Genomic DNA, 24,774 nt, shown 5'->3' on the forward strand with positions numbered 1-24,774 from the left:
GAGGTACGTTTACAGCCCATAATCTAAAATTAGTCAGTTTTCCACGTTCTTATGACATGAGCCCAGTGGCATGACTAGGGGTTGTGGGGGCTTCAGAGAACACCAGATGACACTCTAAAGGGGAGTGACACCATTGCTGCCCAAAACATTTGCCTTTGGGCAGAAACAGGTTGAGGCATTTGCCTGCATCCCTTTAAAACACAGAAGAGATGGTATAAGTGAGGCAAGGCTCAGAGGGAGGAGGAAGTAGGGCCCACGGGATTTTTTTTTTTAAATGGTATTATTTTAAAATTTTATTAAAAACATCAGCTGTTGTGTGGGGGGGAGGCCCAGTGGTAGGAGAAAGTAGAGACCCCAGTTTCTTTTAATTACTTGATATAAGAGACACCATTTAATTATGCCATTGTATTTAATGGGACTTGAGCATCCACAGATCCTGGTATCCATGGGGAGTCTCAGATTCAAACCACAGTGGATACCAAAGGCCCACTGTATATATTAATTACCTATGAACTTTTTAAGCATCATTGAGAAAGTAAGAGTCTTTCTATCTTTGGGCCCAAACAGACAGGCCAAAATAAAGCTGCTTCACATCACTTTGGAGGTATGCTGTTTAAATGACACATGGATCTTAAGAGGCCACAAGCTGTGCCAAAGCTGCACTCCAATCTTTAGTACTGGAGCATGGCTTTGGTGTGGCTTCTGGCATCTTAGGACACATGCATCATTTACAGCATGCCTGCAAACAACATACCTCCAAAGTGACCCGAAGCAGCTTTATTTTGGCCTGTCTATTCAGGCCCTTTACTTTCAAACAACAAAGTTAGAATATTCCTCAGAAACTCATGCCCTTTTTGGGTCCTCCTGTCATTAAAATGTTAAGAATAGCAAACACGATGGTTGCCAGCATTTTCTGAACAGACTCTTCTCACTTAAATGTTTGCATTTCAGTAAAAGATTTGACACATACGGCTTTTCCCATGATTTTGTTATTGTGCAAGGCAGATTTGCACCCACTAAAATGTTACCTCTTAACCTTCTCTTCTCCAGGCTGCTGTCATATCGTTACTGCCTCAGAAGGGACTTATTGCACCAGGGAGACTGAGAGAATAGCAGCAATGTTGGAGGTTATTGACAAGTTTTCCCTGTTAATGAAAATGTGTCCTCCACCAAAGATTTACATGCAAAGCAGCAAGAACAGAGACACCAAGTCGTCTGATAAGAACAGCCCAAAGACACTTTTATCCTGTTGAAATTTTGCTTTGCTAGCCTTGTGTGATAAAGACTCCTATAACAAGCCCATTCCCCAAAAAGGCGAGATAAGGTCATTCAAAGAACATGTAAGGTTGTTGTTTAATTTGATAAACTTCCTGAGGCCTTATCGGTGCACTGACTTTGTAAACAGCAGCCCAAATTGTTCCTCCTTTCCGATGTGTTCTAGCTTGCAGATTTATCTGGCACATCCTGCTCATTAGCACTCAATAGAATAGCTAGCCAAGCCTCTTTGACTATTCAGGTCCAGTTTTGCTATGCCTGTTTGTAAACTGGGGCTACTCACACAGTCATATTCACACTGGCATGTCCAATCTGGATTTTCTAAGTGAAGTGCAGAGGGGAAGCTATGACGACAATACTGCAGCTAGGAATCTGGTGAGTACAAGAACATCACTGTTAATTTTTATAATCTATTTTGGATCACAGGATAGAGGTATCAGTCCAAGAAGATGGCACTTTCTTTTTTAATTCCAATTAGTTTAAATGGTAAAGATGTGGTGGTAGGCACATCTCCTGTCTGACTGAATCAAGTTGCATGGCTTGTTCTATCAATGAGATTTTTCTACCTGAATTGTGAAATACAAGAATGTTTTTAGCCTTAGTATGCTGAAAATCTATGAACCAGTGTTTATGTCTTGCAACCAGAGTTATCAGCACCAAAATGTGATTGTCATTTCTTTTAATACTAATAGGAGATATAAGGACCTGACATGCACAAATGGTTTGCATGTAACTGGCACAAATGGATAGCTCAGAAGTGCTAATGCAAGTAGAGAGGAGTTTGGTTAAGACAGTCTGACTAATAATGGTATATGTAAAGTTTAAAGGGGGACAATAAATTCATGGCGCAAGAGCAGATATCAACACTGGCCAGGAGGATAAGCAAAGATATCTATCCAAATTACCTAGGACATTCTTGACTGACTGCCAGAGCCAGGATGTGGATGGCAGGGAGAAACATATGTTCCTATCACCCACTATGTTCAACTTGGAAAGAAGCTCTGGAATGTAAGGAATGAATAGGCATCAGTGGGTGCCATCACAAAGAAAGCCCCATTCTATGACATTAAAGTCTAAATTTCTCTAAGAGGGAAAAAAAGAACAAAGTAGAGTTTCCCTTATATATCTGAGATCACGAGACATCATAAAGGATCACTTATATGCACAGTCTGACAGATGGTAATACTGTGAAGGTACCAAATCTTGTCTGATTTTGGAACCCAAGCAAGGTCAGGCCTAGTCAATACTTGAAAGGCAGACCACAAAGCAATAACAGGTGCTGTGGACTATATTGCATAGAAGACAATGACAGACTACTTCTGAGTATTCCTTGCCTAAGAAAACCCTATGAAACTCATATGGTCTCAATAAGTCAACAGATGACTTGAACACACATACTTTACTGTAATAGCAACATTTCCTTGGTTTGGTGTTCTTTTCATCTTAGATATGGGTGGTGAGCCTATGGACCTTGAGATGTTGCTAAAATTCAGCTCCCATTATCCATGACATCTGCTCATGGGAAACTAGAATACCACCTGGGGCTGATGAGGGTTCTAGTTAAATAAAATATTTTATCAGATAGTAAATCTGATGATTTAGTACTGTAAAGCAGTAACTCCCCTCTCCACAAGCCCTCAGGGAATTTAGGTAAATTTTTGACACCCCTATCCACTCATATGGAAGGGCAATACACTCATTCCTACCTACTTAGTGAACAGCTGTGCCTCTTATGGTGCTGGGAGAGAGAAAAGAGCCTTCCAGAAGACATTATAAAAGTTTGGAGGAGGCTGGAAGCTGGGTCACAGCACCAATAATCATCTAGTTGTAGGGGGAATGGGGTAGTGCATTCCTTCCTGATAACCAGCCTGATTTGGCAGGGATACTGATTACTCCTCTGTCACCTCACTTTTTAAGCTGCTTATAAATTGTCCCAGTTTCTCTTCACCTTCTCCTACTTCATCCACTGCTCACCGCAGTTGCTGTAAACTAAGTTCAAAGTGCAAAAATAGTTTGCATTCAATTAACATGGAAAGGAGAGGAGAGGAGGGGAATGAATGTTGTCTTTCTCGGTAGACTCAAGCTAAAGCAAAGTAGTGTTTCTTAGCTTGTGTTTTCCTCATGAATCACTTTTGTCATCCTCATCATGCACTGATGTTGCTTGACCACACAAGTCCCAGTTTTCACCTGTGAAATGATGGTGGGTATGGGAACCTACCCAAGGCCAATACCTCCTCTCTGCCGTCTTGTTTCTAATACTTCAATACAAGTTTTAACAATCTTCCCCATGTTGGCTTAGGTGTTTGTTTGTTGTTTTTTTTGGGGGGGGTTGCCATCAGAAGAGCTCCAGAACTGACAAAAGCAGTGCAGTTTGAGGCACACATATTGGCATGTAGTCATAACATTTTCTTTAAAAGTGGCCCTGCATATGCAGCAAAGCAGGGGTAATTAAAGAAGACCTTGTGGGAAATCAACAAATGAGGTTCACTGGATAAGAAAAGCCCTTTTTGTGCCAGGATGAAGAATGAATAGGTTTGTTGTTCTCCTATATTTATCTGTGACAAAGTACAAGAAACTAATCATCCACACACTCCACCAGGCACACCAGGGAATGCATTTAACTGTTTTCTTGTTGGGCAGAGATGGGTTTGCAATACAGTTTCCATAAAGCACACACTTACAAAGTGTTGTTTGCAATGTTAAGTCAGTCTTCAGTTCTGCCCATTACTTTTCATTTATGTAATTATTTCTCTATTATTCCACATAGGTTTAAGAAATTTATGGAAGTAAAAGGGCACATGCAGACTTACATCTGACTGATGGCTTGCCAGGCTGTATCTACACTGCAGAATTAATGCAGTTTGACACTGTTTTAACTGCCATGGCTTAATGCTATGGAATTCTGGAAACTTCTGGTGCCACAACAAACTATAAATCCCAGGATTCCAATGGCTGGAGCTATGACTATTAAAATGGTGTCAAACTGCATTATTTATGCAGTGTTGTAGCAGCTTGTCTGCAAATCTGGCTAGCTTGTGGTTAACTTGCTCCAGTTCGTGGGTGTTAAAGGTCACTTCAGATTGATTCAGAAAGCCACAAATCCATAGGCAAGTATTACCTGAATTTTGCACTCCTACTTGGCTTTTCCTTTCTTCAGTTCATTTCATTTTTAAAAAACAAAACAAAACACCAGTCATCTCAAGGTGCTTTAGATGGCTCTTAGAAAGGATTATGTTTTATTGACTACATTCCTCCTCCCATGAAAACAGACAAATCATTAAAGAGAAGCAAGTTATTGTGCTAGTATTCTGTGTTTATATTACAAGAAATTATTTCACAAACCTCTTAAGTGTCCACAAATCAAGTGGGCTATGAATTGTTCCAAACCACTCTCTAGAGCTCAAAGCAGACATTATGTTTTCATTTTTACTGTGGAGTAAGCATAGGCTTTGAGACTTAGTGGAGGTCTTGTTTGTGGAACAGCAGGGTGTACGTACCATCACAATCCTGCCCTCCCTTGTACAACAATTTATATTGCAAAACAGTAAGGGTTGCCTTAAGTCAAAAATGAATTGGAGGCACACAACAACTATGAAGACAGTATTTTACAATTCAAATTGCTGATGAGATGGGATTTCACATGCAACAGAAGCAATGGAAGAAGTTCAAAACCCCTCTACTCCTGCATTAGGGTCCCAATTTGTATTGGGGCTTCTGTCCTCACTGTTGAGTATAAATAGAAGAAAACAGCTGCTGGTTAAGAATTTAAAGTGATGGTCCAGGGTTTTCTGAATCAGATGTTCTCAAATCATGTGTTCTCAAGCACAATAATCATTCATTTCTCCTGACAGCTTTCTCTGAACTGTTAGAGGCTGCAGACTTAACAAATCAAACTGATATTAATCAGATGACATTCTTAAGAAAATGAACATATTTAGAAGATGAAAATCATTTAAGGTTGAATCCAGATGCCATCATGCTTAGGATATACCCGCTGAAATCAATGGGACAAGTCACAACTAATATAAATTCCATTGGTTTCAATGACTGTTTGCCAGGGGTGAACAATGTATGTTCCAGAGGATGCATAATCTCTCTGCCCAATTTTTGTGACCTCTTCAACTGTTTGTAGCAGTGTGGTGGCAAAAAACAAGCAAACACAAACTACACCCACCAGCACTTTGTTTTAAAACAAGGAATTTAGGGAGCTTTTGACAAGTACTAAGGAACTTCAAAATGGGGACGAGGAATAATGTGGCATCTGGTAGCTAGATCTTTAGTCCTTACAGAGGAGATGTATTCTGTGGCAGGAGAAGAACTACCTGCAACCCCTGTAGAGCAGCAGCAATACTTGAAGAGGCAGGGCACAAGGGCTCTTCCTAGGAGGCAGATAGCCTCAAAGAGAAACAAAGGGATATGGTATTATAGAACCATACAGTTGGAAGTGGCCCTATGCACGAGCTACTGTATATACTCAAAAATTGACCCCCAAAGCCCAAGTCAACTTATGCATGGGTCAACATAAGTTCTGTATTTTAACTCTTATTAAAAGAAGGAACTACCCCTGGTAACTGGAAACTGGAAACATTGACTCTCCTTTACTCTCCCATCCATCCAGCTTTTAGAGTGAGCACAGTTATGCCTGTTAGAACATTGTAAGTTCTTTGGCATTGTTTTCTTTTGCTCCGTCCTTTAAATCCTTTGCCAAATAGCCCTAAGTTTTACCCTTGACTTATCCATGTGTCATACTAGAATCCATAATTTTAGCCTCCAAACCTGCCCTCGACTTATACATGAAGTTGACTTATAGTTGAGTATATACTTCTAACAGTCTAAAAATCTGCTACTAAAGTATGCTGAGAGATGCCCATTGATATTCTATTTTACAAATGCCACCATCTTCTCTATTCCACTATATAACAGGAGCTCTGATGGCACAGTGGTTAAATTCCAGCACTCCAGCCACTCACTCACAGTTGCAAGGTTGTGAGTTTGATATCAGCCAGGGGCTCAGGGTCAACTCAGCCTGGCATCCTTCCGAGGTTGCTAAAATGAGTACCCAGCTTGTTGGGGCCAATTAACTTACACTGTATAAAATGCTTAGGGAGTGCTTAAGTGCACTGATAAGTGGTATAGAAATGTACTTGCTATTGCTAACTTTCAGGAAATTCTTCCTAATGTTTGGTTGGAATATCCTTTCTTATAAAATTTCTTGTAAAATTAATCCATTGATTCAGCTGCAGAAAAAAGTAATGACTTATGGCGACCCTAAACAACAATTTTCTTGGCAAGAGTTGTTCAGAGGGAGTTTGCCATTGCTTTCCTCTGAGACTAAGGCCTGTTACAGACTGCCAAAATAAAGCTGCTTCGGGTCTCTTTGGAGGTATGCTATTTAAATGATGCATGGGTCCTAAGAGTCCAGAGGTTGCGGCAAAGCCACACTCCATTCCTAAGCACTGGAGTGCAGCTTTGGTGCAGCTTCCAGATTCTTAGGACCCATACATCATTTAAATAGCATACCTCCAAAGAGACCCGAAGCAGCTTTATTTTGGCAGTCTGTAGCAGGCCTAAGAGAACAACTTGCCAAAGCTCAGCTAGTGCACTTCCATGGCTGAACAGGGATCCCAACCCTGGTCCTCCAGAGTCCTAGCCAAAGTTCAAACCACTAAACCAATATACTCTCAGCAAGATGATACCCTCCACAGATGAAAACTAGAATATATACAGCCCAAGCAACATCATCAGTGTATGGTCAAAATAGATAACATGATTAGTGAGGAAGAGCCCACAACAAGCTAGGAGAAGGCAGTTTGCTTTTGCCTCAGCCTACTGAGAAGGGCAGGATTCCACCCTCTTTTCTCCCTTCTCTCCCTAGCTGAGTGCAACCTACTTTTGCACATTGAACTCAGTATGTATTAATTCATATAAGTTGAAAATAAAGGGGAAAGTGGGAGGGGGAGAGAGAAACTGGGACATTTTAAAATGTGATATAACAGAGGGTAAATTATGTCTGCTCCTGACAAACTGGTATACTTAGAAAGTATGTGGGGCTGCTGGAAATTACATCTCCATAAACAGTCTTTCTCATCTCTTACTCTTCCTGATATACCTTTGGCTTTGTTGGCTTCTGACTTTGACCTGATGATAGACTTCATCTCTGCCGTTTCTTCACTTGATTCAACAAATGGCCTGGCAGGAATTTGTTGTGGCTCCAGCTCTGCTTCTCACTTTTAGACATCTGCTTTGTTTGCCAATTCCTATATAACTGGCACTATTTCTTGGTTACTGGTTGTAGATATTCTTTAACTTCTTGACTCCATGGGAAGCTTCTTGGAAGCACTACCCCTGCAATGGGCACTTGCTACCAGGACACCATCCCAGTCTATCCCTTAGGCATGACTGTGTCTGAATCTACACTAATAAGTTTGGTTTTTGAACTCTTCTATTAGGTCTTGTTTATGTAGATATTTTCAGCCCTCTGACATGTCTCTAGTGGACCACTGTTGTTATGTGGCTTCAACTCAAGTCCCAGTTTATAGCAAACCCTATTATAGGGTTTTCATGGCAAGATTTATTGCTTTTTAGGCTGAGACAGTGACTTGCCCGAGGTCCCCAGTGGATTTCCCTGGCTGAGTGGGGATTTGAGCCCTAATCTCTCAGATGTCTAGTCCAGCGCTCAAACCACTTTACCACACTGGCTGCTAGAAGAGTATGGTAGTAGAATGTAATGTTTTAGCTTCATATAGGCTCAGTAGTAGAATCTCACAGAGCAAGATCCCCAGAACACTTTTTCTAAAATAAAATTAAAAATCAACATCTAACATCATTGTAAAAAAGAACATAAGATGAAATCTTATGTCCATATTATCACAGGCTTATTTACTAGAATTTCACAGCAGATGAAATCCCAAAAATGCTCAATGTTCTCTCCCCGCAACACCCTGTATCAGCAAGTGATAGTAATATGAAAATGTCATTGCTGTCTGCCCACAGTTGTGAAACCAAAAAGTGTAGGTGAGTGTAGCTTTGGCACATTCTTTGCTAAGCAATACTTGGTGAACTTGTTGTGAAGCATTACAGTAATAATGAGTCAATAACATTCCCTAGACTCAGAAAAGACCCCATTCCTCTCATTTAGTGAAAAATCAAACATAACAAAATTGTCATATTTTTAACCCTTACTAGCCAGGCTGATATGTTAACAGTATTTTACTAATTTACAAATGTCAAGGTTAGGAGCTTTCTGAATACTTATGTAATCAGAGACACAAGAGCTAGAACCAAATGTCATGGTTTTCCTTGTTCCTTTTTTCTTCTTGAGTCCCAATCCTGGAAGAATGGTAGAATCTAAATCAAATAAATAACAAAGGGTCCTATCACAATGTATAATTATATCACTATCATTCCATTTTAACTGCCATGGCTGAAGGTATGGTGAGGCAATGCCCTCATTTTGCATCCCAATAGCTAACCCAGTGGGGCTGGGAAGCATATGGCACTCGAGATGTCAAATGGCAACTCCCAACATCTCTCAGTATTGGCAATTGTATTTGGGGAAGATGGGAGTTGCAGCCAAACAATATCTGGATGACCACACATTTCCCAGTACATCTCTAAGTACACAAAATCCACCATGGATGAATTGAACATAGTCTGATACAGAGGTAAAATGTAGGGGGCAAATGGTACATGGCAGAAGATACAGGAGAAGCTAATTAGCTTGCATTTATCTTGCTTTGTTTAAGCTCCTCAAGAACATCATTCATTGTTGGAGTTCCACTCCTTCACATGTGTTCACTAAAGTTTTGTGCAAGCTCTGGTTGTTATCCAGCTGGTGAGTCAAACCCTTCCAATATGAGTAGATATGATGATTTAGCACAGGAACTCTGGACCATGAGCCACTATTTTCTCAGTGTCTGTTAATTTATACACACACACACACACACACACATATATATATATATATAGAGAGAGAGATTTATGGGATATAGCAAAATTATCTTGGTATAATGGCATGTTTTAAGTTATCTTATATACTTTTTAAAAATTTATCCCATTTTCACTTTTGGCTGAAATACTGTGTTTGTTCATCAAGTATAAGTGAACTCACTGGAACTTACTACTGAGTAGATCATGTGCATGGAATGGCACTCCCTCCACAAATTATTGCAAAGTAGCATTAACTACTAATCGATCCAGATTTATCTCCAGTAAGGATAAATCATTTGTTTGTTTGCATTCTGTTCATCACTAAGGCAGCTGCTGGCAGATAGATTCAAAATTCACTTCAGAATAGGGCAGCCAGTTACAACAGAGACCCAAATGGGTTCTAGAGCAAATTAGACATGACTTGGCACTAGAAGCCAAGGTGACTAAACTGAGGGATATCCTTCACCTGTCCCAGTTTGGCAGAGCAGCCCCAGATAATCCTCTGCCATCCCATTTTCTCAGCTGCTTTTTATATGCCCTAGTTTTTCTCTCCTCCCACTTTTACCCTTCAACCTCAGTTTATTTCATTTGCTACAAATAACTCAGCAGGAGGAAGAGACAAGAAGAGGAATGGTGAAGTTTTATCCTTCCTAGTTCCACTTATTTGGATGTTTTCATTTTTCAGTTCTTCCTAAACTCAGTACACACACGCCTGGATTTCTTTGCTTAAAATAGTAGTTTTGTGTGTTCTTCCTCATCAATCAGTTTTCCCTCCTGTTGCTTTGCTGCAGTGTTTCCACCATGTTCTGAAGTTGTTTGGCCACGCATGTTTCATTTTTCATCTGTGAAATGTTGGATGGTATGCTAAGGCTATAGTACTTTGGACATATCATGAGACACTAATACTCATTGGAAAATACCATAATGTTAGTAAAGTGTGCAAAGGGATCTTCTAGTACCTTTGAGACTAACTGTGTGAAAGACGTTGTAGCATAAGCTTTCATGGACTGGGTTTGCTTCCTCGAATCTTTAGACCTCCGAAACTGAGGGAGTGTGACTTGCCCAAGTTAACAAATTGGTTTCCTTGGCTGAGAGGAGGTTCCAGCTGTTGTCATCAGGGCTGTAATCCAGTGCTCAAACTGCTACACAATGTTGGCTCATCATGGCTTTACCAGTACTGGAGAGACCATGTCTCTCAACACCATATGCTAGAAAACATAAGTAGAAGGGTAGTATTGGACCCATGTCCTTCTTGCAAGCTTTCTATACTAGCAAGCTATAGAATCTGGTTATCTGCTATAAAAATAAAATGCTGGACTGGATAGACTTTTGTTCTTGATACAGCATGACATCTTTTGCTTTTGTAAGCACTAAGTCCAATAGGATTTATCCAAGAGGCTGACTGAGAAAAACTGAAACTGTAAAGAGAAACTGAGTAGCAAGAACACTCAACCTCTATAGGGTATACATCAGAACTGGTGGACCTGTGGTCCTCGAGAAGGTTTTGAGCTCTGATTCCCATCAGCCCAAGCCAACCTGACCAATAAATTATGCTGGATGCAGTAGTTTATCTACATTGGGAGGCCAAAGGTTCCCTATCCTTGATTTATATATAAAATATACTTCCTGTGCATGGAAGCAGTTCAAGTTTATGTGCTAGATGTTTCTCCCTCCTCTCTTTTTGTTTATGTTCTACCTAATGGTCACTGCTTTGGAGAGTGTGTCCATTACTGAACTGAGCCAAAGCTTTTCAAAATACATTTTTTCCGATAATTATGTTTCCAGAAAAAGGAGACCACTTTTCAGACCCCAGCCCCATTGCACAGTATTTATTATAGCAGTCATCAACCCACATCCTCTGCCCCACCAAGGTCTTGTGAGAATACAAGATGGTGGTTAGTCTGCCAGTATATTTGTTACTGCCATGCAAAGGAAGCAGCAGCAGTAAAAGAAAGTAATTCTTGGATGCGGGGAAGAAGGTTGTGCTACTGCCATTGATATTGTTGTGTACCTTCAAGTCGCTTCTGACTTATGGCAACCCTATCATGGAGTTTTCTTGGCAAGATTTATTTACAAGGGATTGCCTTCCTCTGAGGCTGAGAGAGTGTGGCTTGCCCAAGGGCACCCAGTGGGTTTCATGGCCAAGTGGAGAATCAATCCTGGTCTCCAAAGTTATAGTCCAACACTCAAATCACTATGTCACATTGGTTCCCAGTAATGGTGAAACCCCACACCTCCCCAAGGAATAGCTGGAGAATTTCTTCTTCCCCTTAAGAAATTTGGTAGTATGTTGCCACATATCTCTGCCCAAAAACAGTGTGGATAATTTTGGATGAGAGTCTACTTGCTCATGGCTGTCTTTTACATTTAACATTTACTGTAGCTTTAGCACCCATTTTAATCACATTATTCCCTTTGACTTCTCTGGGACATGCAAAATCGTTGGCCAGCCTGGCTTTTTGTTATGGGAAGATTAATATCTCTGTTCTGTTTTCCAAAGACAACCCTGGTTGCTTGGTACCTGTTGAGCAATGTCCTTTCGTGCTAGGCTTGACTAATGAAACTTCAGAACTGATCATCACAGACAGCATGCTCATAACCAAAGGCATGAAGACCAGAGAGTAGCATCTCTTCCTTTTCAACATTTCCCTTGCTTTTGTCAAACTAAAGTAAAGCTTGAGATGTAACTTTCTATGCTACTCTCACTCAACTAACACAGAGTTTGCACAACTGGAGGATTTTCTTCCTTCTACCCAGGATGGCCAGCCCAGGAGGACTGGTATAAACCAGTTAGATAACAGTTTAATCCCCCTCATAGATACTAGTTTAATGTGTGATGCTTTTAACCTGAATTAAGCTACATTCTTTTCAACTGAAACATAACTTCCACCTCAGTGCGGCTGACTGCTTCTCAAATGATAATGTTTTCATGGCTTTGTGGTAAGGGATAATCCCTTCACTGAAGAAGGTGGAGTTGTGTGAAAATTTCTCAAGATATTTCTTCCGAGATTTTTCTTGTTTCTATTCTACCCTCACTACAAGAAAAATACTGTTTTCCAGCTTGCTCTCTACATATTTTTCATCATATTTTGTGATCCAGCAATAATTCCCCTCTGTCTGGGGCAAAGAACATTCGGTTCTCCATCCACTTGGACTTCAGAGCCCAGAAGCCGCAGCCAACAGCCCCAGTCAGGAATTATGGGAGCTGAAGTCCAAGTTATCTGGGAGATCAAAAGTTGGGAACCACTGATCCGGACATTGTAGAGGATGTAAGCGGCAAGCAGACTGTCAAGATAGTTGCTGCTCGTGTTGCTACTTCCACCAGGATTTTTTGGCCTACAATTTCCAACAACCATATTTAGCGTAGCCAGTAGAGGGGGATTATGGGAGCTGCAGTATGACAAATATCTGGAAGATTACAGCTACCCATTCTTGTTAAATAGAGGGGAATCCAAAATAACCAGGAGGGTGGAGCATCTCATCAGTGACAACCAGTGTCTTTTTCTGGAGGAGATGTGATACGAAAGAGGAGGCCTATGACAGAGATTTATAACATTATGTGTGGTGTGGAAAAAGTGGAAAGGCATAAGTTTTACTCCCTTTCTTATCACACTAGAGTAGGGGGGGCGATTGTGTGGACTGATCAGAGATGCAAAAACAAAATTGAAAATGTTTGAATAATTGTCAAAATGCGTTTCTCAAGAGTCAGGAAATCCTTAGAAAATAAACATTGGAAAGTTCACACTTTCAAAAACTTTCTTGCAGTAGGAAGAAAATTGTTAAAATTACTTGTTGCTTCCTTTGAGAACAAAATTTGCGAAGAACTAAAGCCCAAGCAGCCTGTCAGTCCTTCCCCATCCCTCTGGATGGAGACTTCTGAGTAGAAATGCTTAGGTTTTTGCATACAGTCAATGGGACTTTGCAAAATTGCCCACATGTGCCGGGGGGCATTATATGATACTTTGGGACCATTATTTTGAAATTCCAAAAGAATTTTAAATGGTTTTTTTTTTCTATACAAAAACTCTAAATGGAGCAGGGGTTCTGGGGCCAAGGAGAATCACAAAAATGGCATTTGGAACTGGATGAAGCCCACAGGCCACACTTTCTCCATCCCTGATTTAAATAATTCACATTCTAGCAGTTGAAAGGTTTTTTTTACATTAGAGAAAATCTTTTTTTAAGATTTTTCCAATGCCAAAATATGTACTTGAAAAAATAGAACAATTAACACTAAAATCAGAAACCTTTGCTAAAATGATGCCACTGTCAGATGCCATTCTTCAGCTAGTGCTGATAGCACTGAACCAGTATTGCTCAAAACATTATATTGGAACAGAAGAGTACTTCTGGGTACTCTTTTTTTTTCCACTCTGAAATTTCATAATATTTATCATGGAAAATCCATAAAAATCTTGTATTTTTATATATGTTTATGAAAAGACCCTTTGTTTGTTGTAAAAGGTTTGGGGGAAATCCTACAGTTCATCAACAGTAGCAAAGTCTTGCCTCTGGGGCTTTTTCAGAGTAAGACTCTCAAGAGAGGAAGAAGTCAGTCTGAAAACGAAACTTGCTGCTGCTTTATTTAGAACAGGGTGAATGAATCATGTATAGATGTTTTTGTTCATTACCTGCTTCATTGTTCTGAAACAAGGGGAAAACCCTTCGATTCATACTATTAGGGCTGGACCAGGACATTTTGCTGTCCGAGACAAAGGACAAAATGGCATCTACCCTCCGATCCCACATACACACGCGCACACACGCACACACACTCATTGACTGATGTTTACAGGGATTTGTTTGTTGCCTCTCAACCTAAGCACACACACATGGGACGGATCCCATGCAGAAACTGAATTTAAATTAGACAAAAACTCACAAAAGTGGGTAGATTTTTCAGACATCGGGGGGGTAACAAGAACAAAAAGTGCACAAAACACACAAATGTGGGTAGATTTTTCGATGACATTTGTGTAAAAGAGATATAATGTGACATTAACCCAAATGGAAAGTTGCCAAAACCTGCTCCTTTTTACTTTTGAGAACTTCCAAAAGTAAAAAGGAGTGGGTTTTGGTGACTTTCCATTCAGGTAAATTATCGTATTATTTCTCTTTTACACAAACATGCCTGAAAAACAACCCACAAAAGCGTGCTGCCCCCCCCAGACTTTTAAATCCCTTGTATGCACAGGATTTATGTAATTTGCCTCTGTGTGATAAAATCCTTAATCAACTCAAATGAAATGTTGTGCTGGAGGGGAGTTCTACCAGGGATGACCAAAAGGACAAATGAGTCTTTAAGCAAATTAACCTGAGCTTTATAAATCATAGTAAGGCCTTTGGTTGTATAGATCATGAAAAACTATGGATCACCTTTAAAGAAATGAGTGTGCCACAACAACTGATTGTCCTGATATGTAACCTGTACTCAGTACAAGAGACTGCTGCCAGGACAGAATACAGAAAAATTGAGTGATTTCCAATGGGCAAAGGGGTCAGGCAAAGCTACATTTTATCACCCTATTTGTTTAATTTATATGTTGAAAACATCATACATAAAGCAGGATTAGATTCAGAAGAAAGAGGTGTGAAAACTGGAGAAAGGAACATCAATTAACTAAGGCAGTTGACACCATACCACTAACAGAAAATACCAAACTTATTGAAGAACTTCAAAGAAGAAAGTGCAAAGGCAGGACTGCAGTTGAACTTTAAAAAAACAACAAAACTCTAATATAATGATCACTGAGGATTTAGATAATTTTAAAGCAGATGATGAAGGCACCAAAACAGTTCAAGATTTTTTTATACCTTGGCTCAATCATCAATCAGAGTGGAGACTGAAGTCAACAAATCCAAAGGAGATTAACACTTGGAAGAGCATCTATGAAGGAACTAGAAATGATTTTGAAATGTCAAGATATCTCACTGAATGTTAAAATTAGAATGGTACAAGCCATCATATTTCCCATCTATGTATAGGTGTGAGAGCTGGATGGTGAAGAAGGAAGAAAATCAATAAATTTGTTAGAGAAGAGTTCTGCAGATACTGTAGAGCAAATCAAGCCTGGACTCTCACCAGAAGCCAGGATGTCTAAATAGAAGCTGTCATACTTTGGCAATGTCATGAGAAGACAGAACTCACTAGAAAAGATGGTAATGATTGACAAGATGGAGGGCCATAGAAAGAGAGGGAAACCATACTCTAGATGGATAGACCTAATCAGGGAAGACACAACCTTGAGTCTGCAGGACCTGAGCGAGATTGCTGAGGATCAGGTAATTTGGAGGTCTCTCATTCATGGGGTCACCATGGGTTGAAGTCAACTTGAAGGCAGCTAACAACAACAAGAGCAAATTAACTCTGAACTTTTACTAAAAACCAAAATCTCTAAACTGAGGCTACAATACATTGAGACATTTCATGTGATGGCATGACTCATTGGAAAAGATAATGTTCAGTAAAGTGGAAGGCAGTAGGAAAAGAGAAAGACTGCAGCACAAGCAGATTGGTTCAGTAAAGGAAGCCACAGTTCTGGCTTTGCAAGACCTGAGCAGGGTTGCTAATGAGTGGAGCTCTTGGAGCTCTACTATCCATAGGGTTTTATAAGATGAAGCTAACTAGATGGCAAATAACAATTCTCAGCCCAATCTTTTTTAAAAAAATAAGTGGTTTTTTAATGACATAAACTGTACAGTTTGTCTAGAATCCTCTTTGCACACTATGCTGCTGTTGATTGTTGCAGCAGGAGGGAAAAGGCTAAGAGCAGTGAAGGAAGCAATGTGGTGGAGCAATATTGTCAGCTGTTTAGAGCCAGCAGATTTTACCTGCTTTCTCTCAGCACTGCTGCACAACCTTGGAAAAAGAGCCATCACAAGAGTAGTGATTCAACATGATTCCACCTGCTGTTGTTTGTTTCTTAAATCATTTTGCAGAAAGGCATGGGAAACATGAACTGTACACCTTTCTGTGTGTGCGTAGTTCTGCATCAGTGTAGAAACAAGCTGATGATCCAAACACTCAGGTGGACAGATGAGATACACAGTGTAGTCCTAATAGAACTGTGTCAACATATTCATGCATGCAACCACCTCCTCAATGTGGAGTGCCCTTGTTCAGAGCTCCAGTCAAGCACCCATGGCTTTTTCCAGAATATTCCATTCCATTTAATACTCCCATTCCCTCTGCCATTTTCTTCTCTTGCCATCCCAATGGACTCAGTATTCTGTGACTACTGAACATGCTCCATCTTCCTCAGCCTGGTGAATTAAATTCTGAATTTCCAACTTCAGAAATTAGTATGTTGTTGGGTGATCATGTCACCCACACACACCATACCACTAGCAGCAAACAGAAATAATTTCAGAGCTAGAATGCACAAGAGTAGTTCATTTTTTCTCCTTGCCCTTGTCCTATACAGAAAAAGAGAGAGAAAGGGCTGTTTCTCTCCCCCCGCGTTTTCACCTTTGCAGCAGTAGCACATACCACACTCCTCCAGATGGCAAAAAAGACCACCAATATGATCTTGACCTTTAAATACCCTCCTACATTGTTCCAGTAAGGTAGGTTGTATTCAGAAAGGCAACACTTGACAGATTACTCACCCTCAAGCTTTAACACTCTTATATACTTTGGAAAGAACAGAACCTCTTCCAAACCAATTAAAAACTGATTTCAATTTTTGCACTAGCAATGAGAAGATTTGTTTCTCATCATCTGTACTATTGATTTTACTGTGAACACCATAGTGAGCTATTATTGTAATCATTGAGAATGAAACAGTATTTAATTCTTGTTTTCACTAAGTCTCTCTCTCTCTCTCTCCGTGTGTGTGTGTGTGTGTTCAAGTTACCTACTAACTTATTACCTATTAATCCATAAAACATCCAGGGGTACCCATGAATTCCATAGGGTTTTCTTAAGCAAGGACTGCTCATAGGTGGTTTTGCTAGTTCCTTCTTTTAAAATATAGCCTACAACACTTGAGATTTATTAGCAATCTCCCATCCTAGTACTAACCAAGGCTGATGAAGCTAAGCTAATCTGGTGTCTTTAGAATATTTAATTAACATTTATATCAGGGGTTGGCAACTCCAGTGAACCGGGGGGGGGGGGGGCAATTTTCTGGCCCTAAGATCATTTGGGGGCCATGTGTTGTTGTTGTTGTTGTTAACTGCCATCATTGACTTTGATTTATGGTAAATCTATGAATAAGAGACCTTCAAGTCACCCTATCATCAACTACCCTGCTTAGGTCTTGCAGACTTGGGTCTTTGGCTTCCTTGGTTTAGGCCTTCCTCTTTTTCTGCTCACTTCAACCTTACTAACATCATTGTCTTTTTCTAGTGAGTCATGTCTTCTTGTGATATGGCCAAAGTATGATACCCTCAGTTTAGGATATCATCACACCAGCCTGCTATCCCACCACAATCTGCTAGTTTAAGAATGGAAGCATACCAGTTTGGCATAATTTCTTATCACACTTTCCCCCACAATAGTGCTTTGATAATCCATTGTTGCATGATCTGTTTCCCTCATTGCCAGACACTGCTTTCTGGGAGGAAGGCGGGGGATAAGTGGTTGCGGCAGCCAACCACCTTCTGAAGCTGGCTGCTGGGTGAATGTGGGGTGGTGCAGTTAGATGCTAAACACACACACACACTTCTGCCTTCTTTGCCTGCTAACAGGAGGCACTTACACAGCTACTGTCCTGGACCTGCTTGATGCTATCACATCATCTACAATTAGCTGAATTCAAATATTCAGACATACTAAATCCACCTTCTTTTAGAAAATAAGAAAGCATGAACCTTGAAAAAAAAGCCCATATGGCATGTTTCTCTAGGACAGGCCTGCACAACATATGGCCTTCAGGCCACTTGCAGGTGCCAAAGGATTTCAAGTGGCCCACAAAAAATGTAGAGAAATAAAATAATGTAAAGAAGTTACAAATGTTTTGGTCATGCCCTACATAACTTGCCTTCCACTAGTCAATATTGTGCTCATCATGTAACTTGATGGGTGGGTTGCCACTATGCACTCTCTCCAATTTGTCATGTGACCCGCAGCAGTCTGTCTTTAGTTTGAGAGGAGTGAGACTTGTATCCTTTCACTATGTTTTTGGTCATTACTGGCATTGAACAAGGACAAAGTGACTGCAGCAATGTGCCAATGCATCTGATGCCTGCTATGTGATGAGCGGCAACAACATGAGGGTTTCTTCCCCTGCGTCACTGCATGGCCACCCTCCAAGTTACATGAGTGTCTGGAGCTCTCTCCAAGGTCAGACACTCTTCAGTTTTTCTTTGTATGTGAACAGTTGCTATGGAGATTTTTTGATTCTAACATTAAAGTTTTTGGGGTGACTTTGTAAAATGGAAGATAAAAAGAAAAAAAAAGACGGAATCAGAATACAGATTGTTTAATCCAGAGTGGACAAATAGATACTTGTTTGCTTACAAGAGAGACAAAATATTGTGCCTTGTTTTCCAAGAAGTAATAGTCATTCTGAAGTAATACAGACTTCGTTCCCATTTCAAATCAAAACATCCCAACTTAAGCAATTTGAACACCAATGAAAAACAAATTAAAGCATTCAAATTGTTGGAAAATTGCAGTGGGGTACAAACAATTTTTCAAGAAAATAAACTCAGAAAATGAGGTGGCTGCTAAGGTTAGTTTTCAGATTTCTAAAAAAATTGCTACTGCTGAAAAGTCTTTAACTGAAAGTGACTTCATTAAAAATTGGTTGCTGATTGCAGTTTCTGGATAATTTCCTGGGGAAAAATGTGTTTCTGAGAATATAAATTTGTCCCACATGACCATGCACCAAAGAGTAGCTGATATATCCAATAACCTTAATGATCATTTAAATCAGAAGGCAAATGAATTCAGCTATTATTCTTTAGCAATGGACAAGAGCAATGATTTGACAGATACTACTCAACTTCCAATTTTCATTCAAGGTGTTCATGACAACATTAACGTAATTGGGAAACTGGCTCTTTTGTACTTCATGCAAAGTTGAACTATTGGAAAAGTAATTTTTCAACATTATTTCATGATAAATGAAAATTTCAAGTAATAAGTGTAATTAATTGATACTAATTAAAATTCCTCTTTTTTATAACATGGTTTATTTGCAAAATGGTTTAATCATTAATTATACTTTTTCTAGGAAAGTGAGCTGCTAACATTCAATCTGTGGCCCAAAGAAGTTTAGTCTGTTTTAGTTTTGGCCCCCACCTACTGCCAAGTTATGCAGGTCTGCTCTAGCACAACTCTATAAATATATGCACATTTTAAAGGAATGTGTATATTCACAAATGCAGGAAAGCATGCATTTACTAGATATTTATATTAAATACATGCCATGTTAACAAATAAGTCCCAGTTTAAAACAAATGGGTTTACAGTAAAATGATATATTTGTGGACTCAGAAGTCCTACTATGATCACTAGGACTTACTCCTTATTGTATGAAATTACCTTCAGGTTATGTGTATAAAGGATATTTGCAACATTAATGAATTTTGTTTTTAGACTTGGGTTCCATCTCCAAGATATGTCATTCAAGCAAAACAGACAGCAGCAAACGTCCATGCCAGGACTGTGCAACCTCCATCCACCATAGGACAGCGGCAGCCACACATGCCCAGACTCAATCCAGGCCACTACCGTGATCCTGAACTAGGCCATGAAAAGGAGCAGTATTTTACCTCTCCTATCAGGCCTAGTTCTTCCGGGAAGAGCTGCACCCAGTGTGGCTTCCAGCCACGTTCAGGGTATGCGTCATCTGGACACCACACCCCCAGCACAGCCCAACGGTGGACCTTTTGGTCCATCTGTTCAAAGCCATTGTGTCTGAATATGCAAATACAGGTATTAAAAATCCAAAATGCAAAAACCTCTGCTCCCAAGCATTTTGGATAAAGGGGGATCAACCGTTATCAGTCCCTCTGCAGCTGATGCAGCATCATTTTTTTAAAAAAAATATTTTTATTTGTTTTTTTTATTTATATACCGCTATTCCAAAGATCATAGCGGTGAACAGCAAGTAAGCTAATTTGCCCCCAACAGTCTGGGTACTCATTTTAGTGACCTCGGAAGGATGCAAGCCTGAGTCGAGCTTGGGCCCTTTTGCTGGTCTTGAACTCGCAAACCTTGTGGTTTTGAGTGAATGGCTGCAGTACAGGCATTTAACCACTGCGCCACCAGGGCTCCTTGATATGCACCTTGAAGTCCAAAAACTCATTCAATACTGCATGTATGTTGGATGTTCCATGTAAATCTTTACTTATACTACTGTGCTCATGTCTGTCCAGAATGTACAAGAAAAGCATTGCATAGAAACATTGTTTCTTGTCCTGCTACCAATACCAGTCAATTTCAGCATGTATCTTTGCCTAATGTTTTCCCTCAGAGATGAACAGCCAATGTCTAACTAGAAAATTATTTTAGTTAGAAAACGTTTCAAATCAATGCCCTCAATTATGCAGTGAACACTATTGCAAAGGAAAAGAGTAGTGCAATGGATGGCAAAAATTGGAAAGGGATTTAGTTCTAAGCCAAAATTCAAATACCAACAGGGTAATCTTAAGCATGTTCACCAAGTTCCACTAGTGTCCAAAACACAATGCAGAAATCACCCAGTTTGAGACCGCTTTAACTGCCTTGGCTCAAGGGTAGGAAATTCTAGGAACTGTAGTTTTGTGAGATAGTTAGCCTTCCTTATTAGAGAGGTCTGGCGCCACAATAAACAGTTCCCAGGATTCCCTAGCACTGAGCCAGGGTAGTTAAAGTGGTCTCAAACTGGATTATTTCTGCAGTGTGTGTGGTTTGGTAGATTATGCTTGAGGAAGTGTGCTTACAGTTGAACTGCAAACTGCATCTTCTTAAAATCTGAATTCAGTTGGCAGCTGATACAGTGAGCCTTGCCTGACACATTGTTTTACTCATTTATTTCTTATCTTTGAGTAAAACAAGAAGCAGAAGTTCCAAAATAATGTAAAAAAAATATTGAGTTTGTGGTAAGTCTGAAATGGTCCAAAATGGGAAGTTCCAAGAAACTAGCATACTTGCTTCCATGAGGCTGAGAGTTCGGTTTTGTGTGGAACCATTCTTTGGAGGCTGTTGGGTGAAGCTTGGCCTTGAACCAGGTAGCTATTTCACTATGAATACAGTTTTGTTTATTCTGAGTTCCTGACACTCAGGCTAGAAACAGGTAACCACTTATGCAATCTCAAGCATGAGCTACAGTTCCCTCCCCAGTTTGTCTATTCAGTGTAAAGCAGGGGTGAGCAAAGTGCAGCCAATGGGCCATATTTGTAGCTCCCAAAAGAATCCATGTGGTGCAGTGGTTTAAGTGTTAGACTAGGACTCTGGGAAAGCAGGTTTTAAATCCCCATTCAACCAAAGAAACCCACTAGGTAACCTTGGACAAGTCTGAGACTCTCAGTTTCAGAGGAAGGCAGTTGCCTGCCCACTGAGGTGATGGGTTTGCCTCCCTTTTTGCTCTCCAGCACCCAGATATCCAGCCCTGGTAAAGTGATTTCTCCCCTGTAGTTGGGCCTTGCCAGCAGGAGGATCTTTGTAGTATGATATATGGCAGCATGGTGTAGTGGTTTGAGTGTTGGATTGCAATTCTGGAGATCAGGGTTCAGTTCCCCATTAGGACTTGGAGACCCACTGGGTGACCTTGGGCAAGTCGCATGCTCTCAGCTTTAAGGGAAGGCAATGTCAAACCTCCTCTGAACAAATCTTGCCAAGGAAACCTCGTGATAATTTTGCCTTAGAGTCTCCATAAGTCACAAACGACTTGAAAGCACACAACAACAACATGCTGACATTTTCTAAAAATACAATGTGAGAAGTGCTGCCTGTTTTGGTGCCTTAGCAGGATTTAGGGTTAACCAAAACAAAAGCAGTATGTTGACTAAAAACTTAACCAAGAAAGAAGAGCAAGCAATGAAACATATTACAGAATTTCAGTTGATAAACAAAACCAAATATCTGGATATAACTTTGACAAAAACAACTCAGATTTATTTAAAAACAATTACATACCTGTATGGAATACCATAAAATCTGAATTAGCAAGGTGGGAAAAACAACAAATATCTCTGTTAGGGAGAGTTGCAAGAATTCAGACAAATGTCTTGCCAAGAATGATATTTGTGTTCCAGGTCCTGCCGATTATAACTAGTAAGAATCCTTTTAAAACATGGAGTAGATACATTTCTAAGGTGTGTTACAGACCTCCCGTTTGGGGTGGCCTGCACCCGCCCCTTTCCCCGCTGTATCGGGGCCTCAGCTGCCAGAACGGCAGCCTCCGAGGACCCGATCTGCCGCTTTCCAGGCTGCGGGGAAGTGGCAAAAGGCCGCTTCCCCGCGGCCTGGAAAGGGATGTCCTTGGGGCTTCAAGCCCCAAGGACACCCCGCGGCAGTGGGGAGGAGGAGAAAGGAGCTCCGTTTCAGAGCTCCTTTTCGCACTGCAGAAAGGGAGCTCTATGCGCCCTCATGCAGCGTGACAATGTCACATCCACACCGCCTCATTTGGGGGTGGCGCGTTCATGACGTCGTCATGGCGGTCCCCGTGTGGAATGGGCACCGCTATTTTCTACGTGCTGAGCACGTACTTTTATGCCCGTCTGTAACAGGCCTAAGTATTTGTGGCAAGGCAAGAGACCTAGGATAAAATGTAAAGTGTTGCAAGACTCAAAAGATAGAGGTGGCCTGGGGCTTCCCAATTTAGAATTATGTCACAATGCATGTACCTTATCACGGATTAGAGACTGGGTCTTATTAGAAAATGATGCAATCATGAATTTAGAAAATTGTGGGTTAGACCTAGGATGGAACGCTTATATTTGTTATGGAACTGAGAGGAAACTAAAATAATTCAATCAGCACTATGTTAGAAATGCCTAATTGAACATTTGGAACAAATACAGGACATATCTTTATAGAAAATTGCCTAGATGGATGTCCTCACAAGAGGCCTTCCATGAAAACGATAAAAAGTACGCACATAATTGGTTACAATATAATGATAGTTTTTAAAAAAATCAGGAGAATTAGAAGTGTTGAAAGAAAAAGAAGAGATGTTTGGAGAGAGTCAGGAAATGAATTGGTTTAAATACTATCAAGTAAGAGAGGATTGGAAAAGGGATACATCTAAAATTGGTATAGAAAGCAAGGCAACAGAATTTGTTAAAATCATGAAGGGAACTAGAGTAAAATCAATCAAAAATTTTACATTTCTGTTGAGTATAGAAATGATGGAGGAAATGGTGAAAATAAACATGATAAGATGGTCTCAGAATATAGGGAGAGAAATCCCTCTGGTTAGCTGGGAGAACGTTTGGAAAAGAAATCTTCGTTTTATGAAATGTAATAATTTAAAAGAAAATTATTATAAACTGTTCTTCCGTTGGTATATCACACCAACTGGCCTAGCAAAAATTGGGAGACATGGCAATTCTAACTGTTGGAAGTGTAATAAGAAGGAAGGCACCTTATATCATCTTTGGTGGCAATGTCATAAGGCAAAAAAATTCTGGAAAATGATTCATAAAAACATTGTTCTTACGTTTAAGAAGAACATCCCATTGATTCCAGAGCTATTTTTGTTAAATATAACTGACACTATTACTGAAAATCTGGTTCAAGATGAACTGAGTGTTTTATTGTACATGATCACAGCTGCCTGAGTGGTATATGCAAAATATGGGAAATCCAATATTATTCCAACTATGGACAAATGGAGCCTAAAGTTAAATGAATTAGCCTCAATGGATATGATCTCTATGTTCAAAAATGATAGGACTTCACAACAATATAAGGACAAATGGAAGTAATATCAAGTTTATGGGAAAACAAGAATAATGAATAATATATATTTTCTTTCTTCTCGTAAAGGGAATGCTCAGCTTTTGTATGTTTGTTAGCATATTTATATGTATGTTTGTATTTAATAAAAAAAATTAAAAACGAAGAAGTGCTGCCTGGAAATAACACTTAATGTGGTGTAGTGGATGAGAGGTGAACTTAGAGACCTGAGCTAGCCATACCATTAGGCAAAATAAAGGGGCCATCTTAAGCAGCAGAGATTGCGTGTCAGAAAGAGGCAGCAATTGTTTATTTAACTTATTATTATTGTATTTTTATTGCATGGGAGTAGGGTAAGGTGAGGTTCTCATGTGATTTTTCTGTCTTCAGTGCAAACATAAATTAGCTGAAATTTCATATTATACAACTTTTATAAATGGGGAGATGAAAGTGTGTATGAATTCCATTTGTTGCTTTGCCTCAGGCAGCAAAAGGTCTTGGGCTGATAATGAGGACACCAGTGGCTACTCATACTCAGACACCTAATTTGTTGAGTGATATTGGGCCAGTTGCTCATTACTAATTGACTTCACAGGGTTGTAAGTGAGAGAGCTCTTTAGAGAAAGAGTAAAAAATGTTCAATCCCAAATAAGATGACAAGAGATAATGTTATCAAGTCTGGAATTTTATAAAAATACCCCCAAAATCCCTATCCCAAAATGCATCTGTGGAGGTAA

General features: G+C 40.0%; 1 protein-coding gene across 1 annotated transcript in view; it reads left to right on the plus strand.

Moving 5' to 3' along the window:
- Positions 1–1,621: 1,621 nt before the first annotated feature.
- The window catches only part of TAGAP (T cell activation RhoGTPase activating protein), a 65,170-nt gene continuing 42,017 nt past the window's right edge, over positions 1,622–24,774 (plus strand). The window contains exon 1 of the mRNA XM_089530113.1: positions 1,622–1,650. Within this exon, the coding sequence (XP_089386239.1) occupies positions 1,622–1,650 (29 nt within the window). The remainder of the gene's footprint in view (positions 1,651–24,774) is intronic.

Source organism: Sceloporus occidentalis, unplaced genomic scaffold, assembly GCF_023333645.1.
Source record: "Sceloporus occidentalis isolate IW3139 unplaced genomic scaffold, rSceOcc1.0.p SCAF_6, whole genome shotgun sequence".
NCBI classification, from domain to species: Eukaryota; Metazoa; Chordata; class Lepidosauria; order Squamata; family Phrynosomatidae; genus Sceloporus; species Sceloporus occidentalis.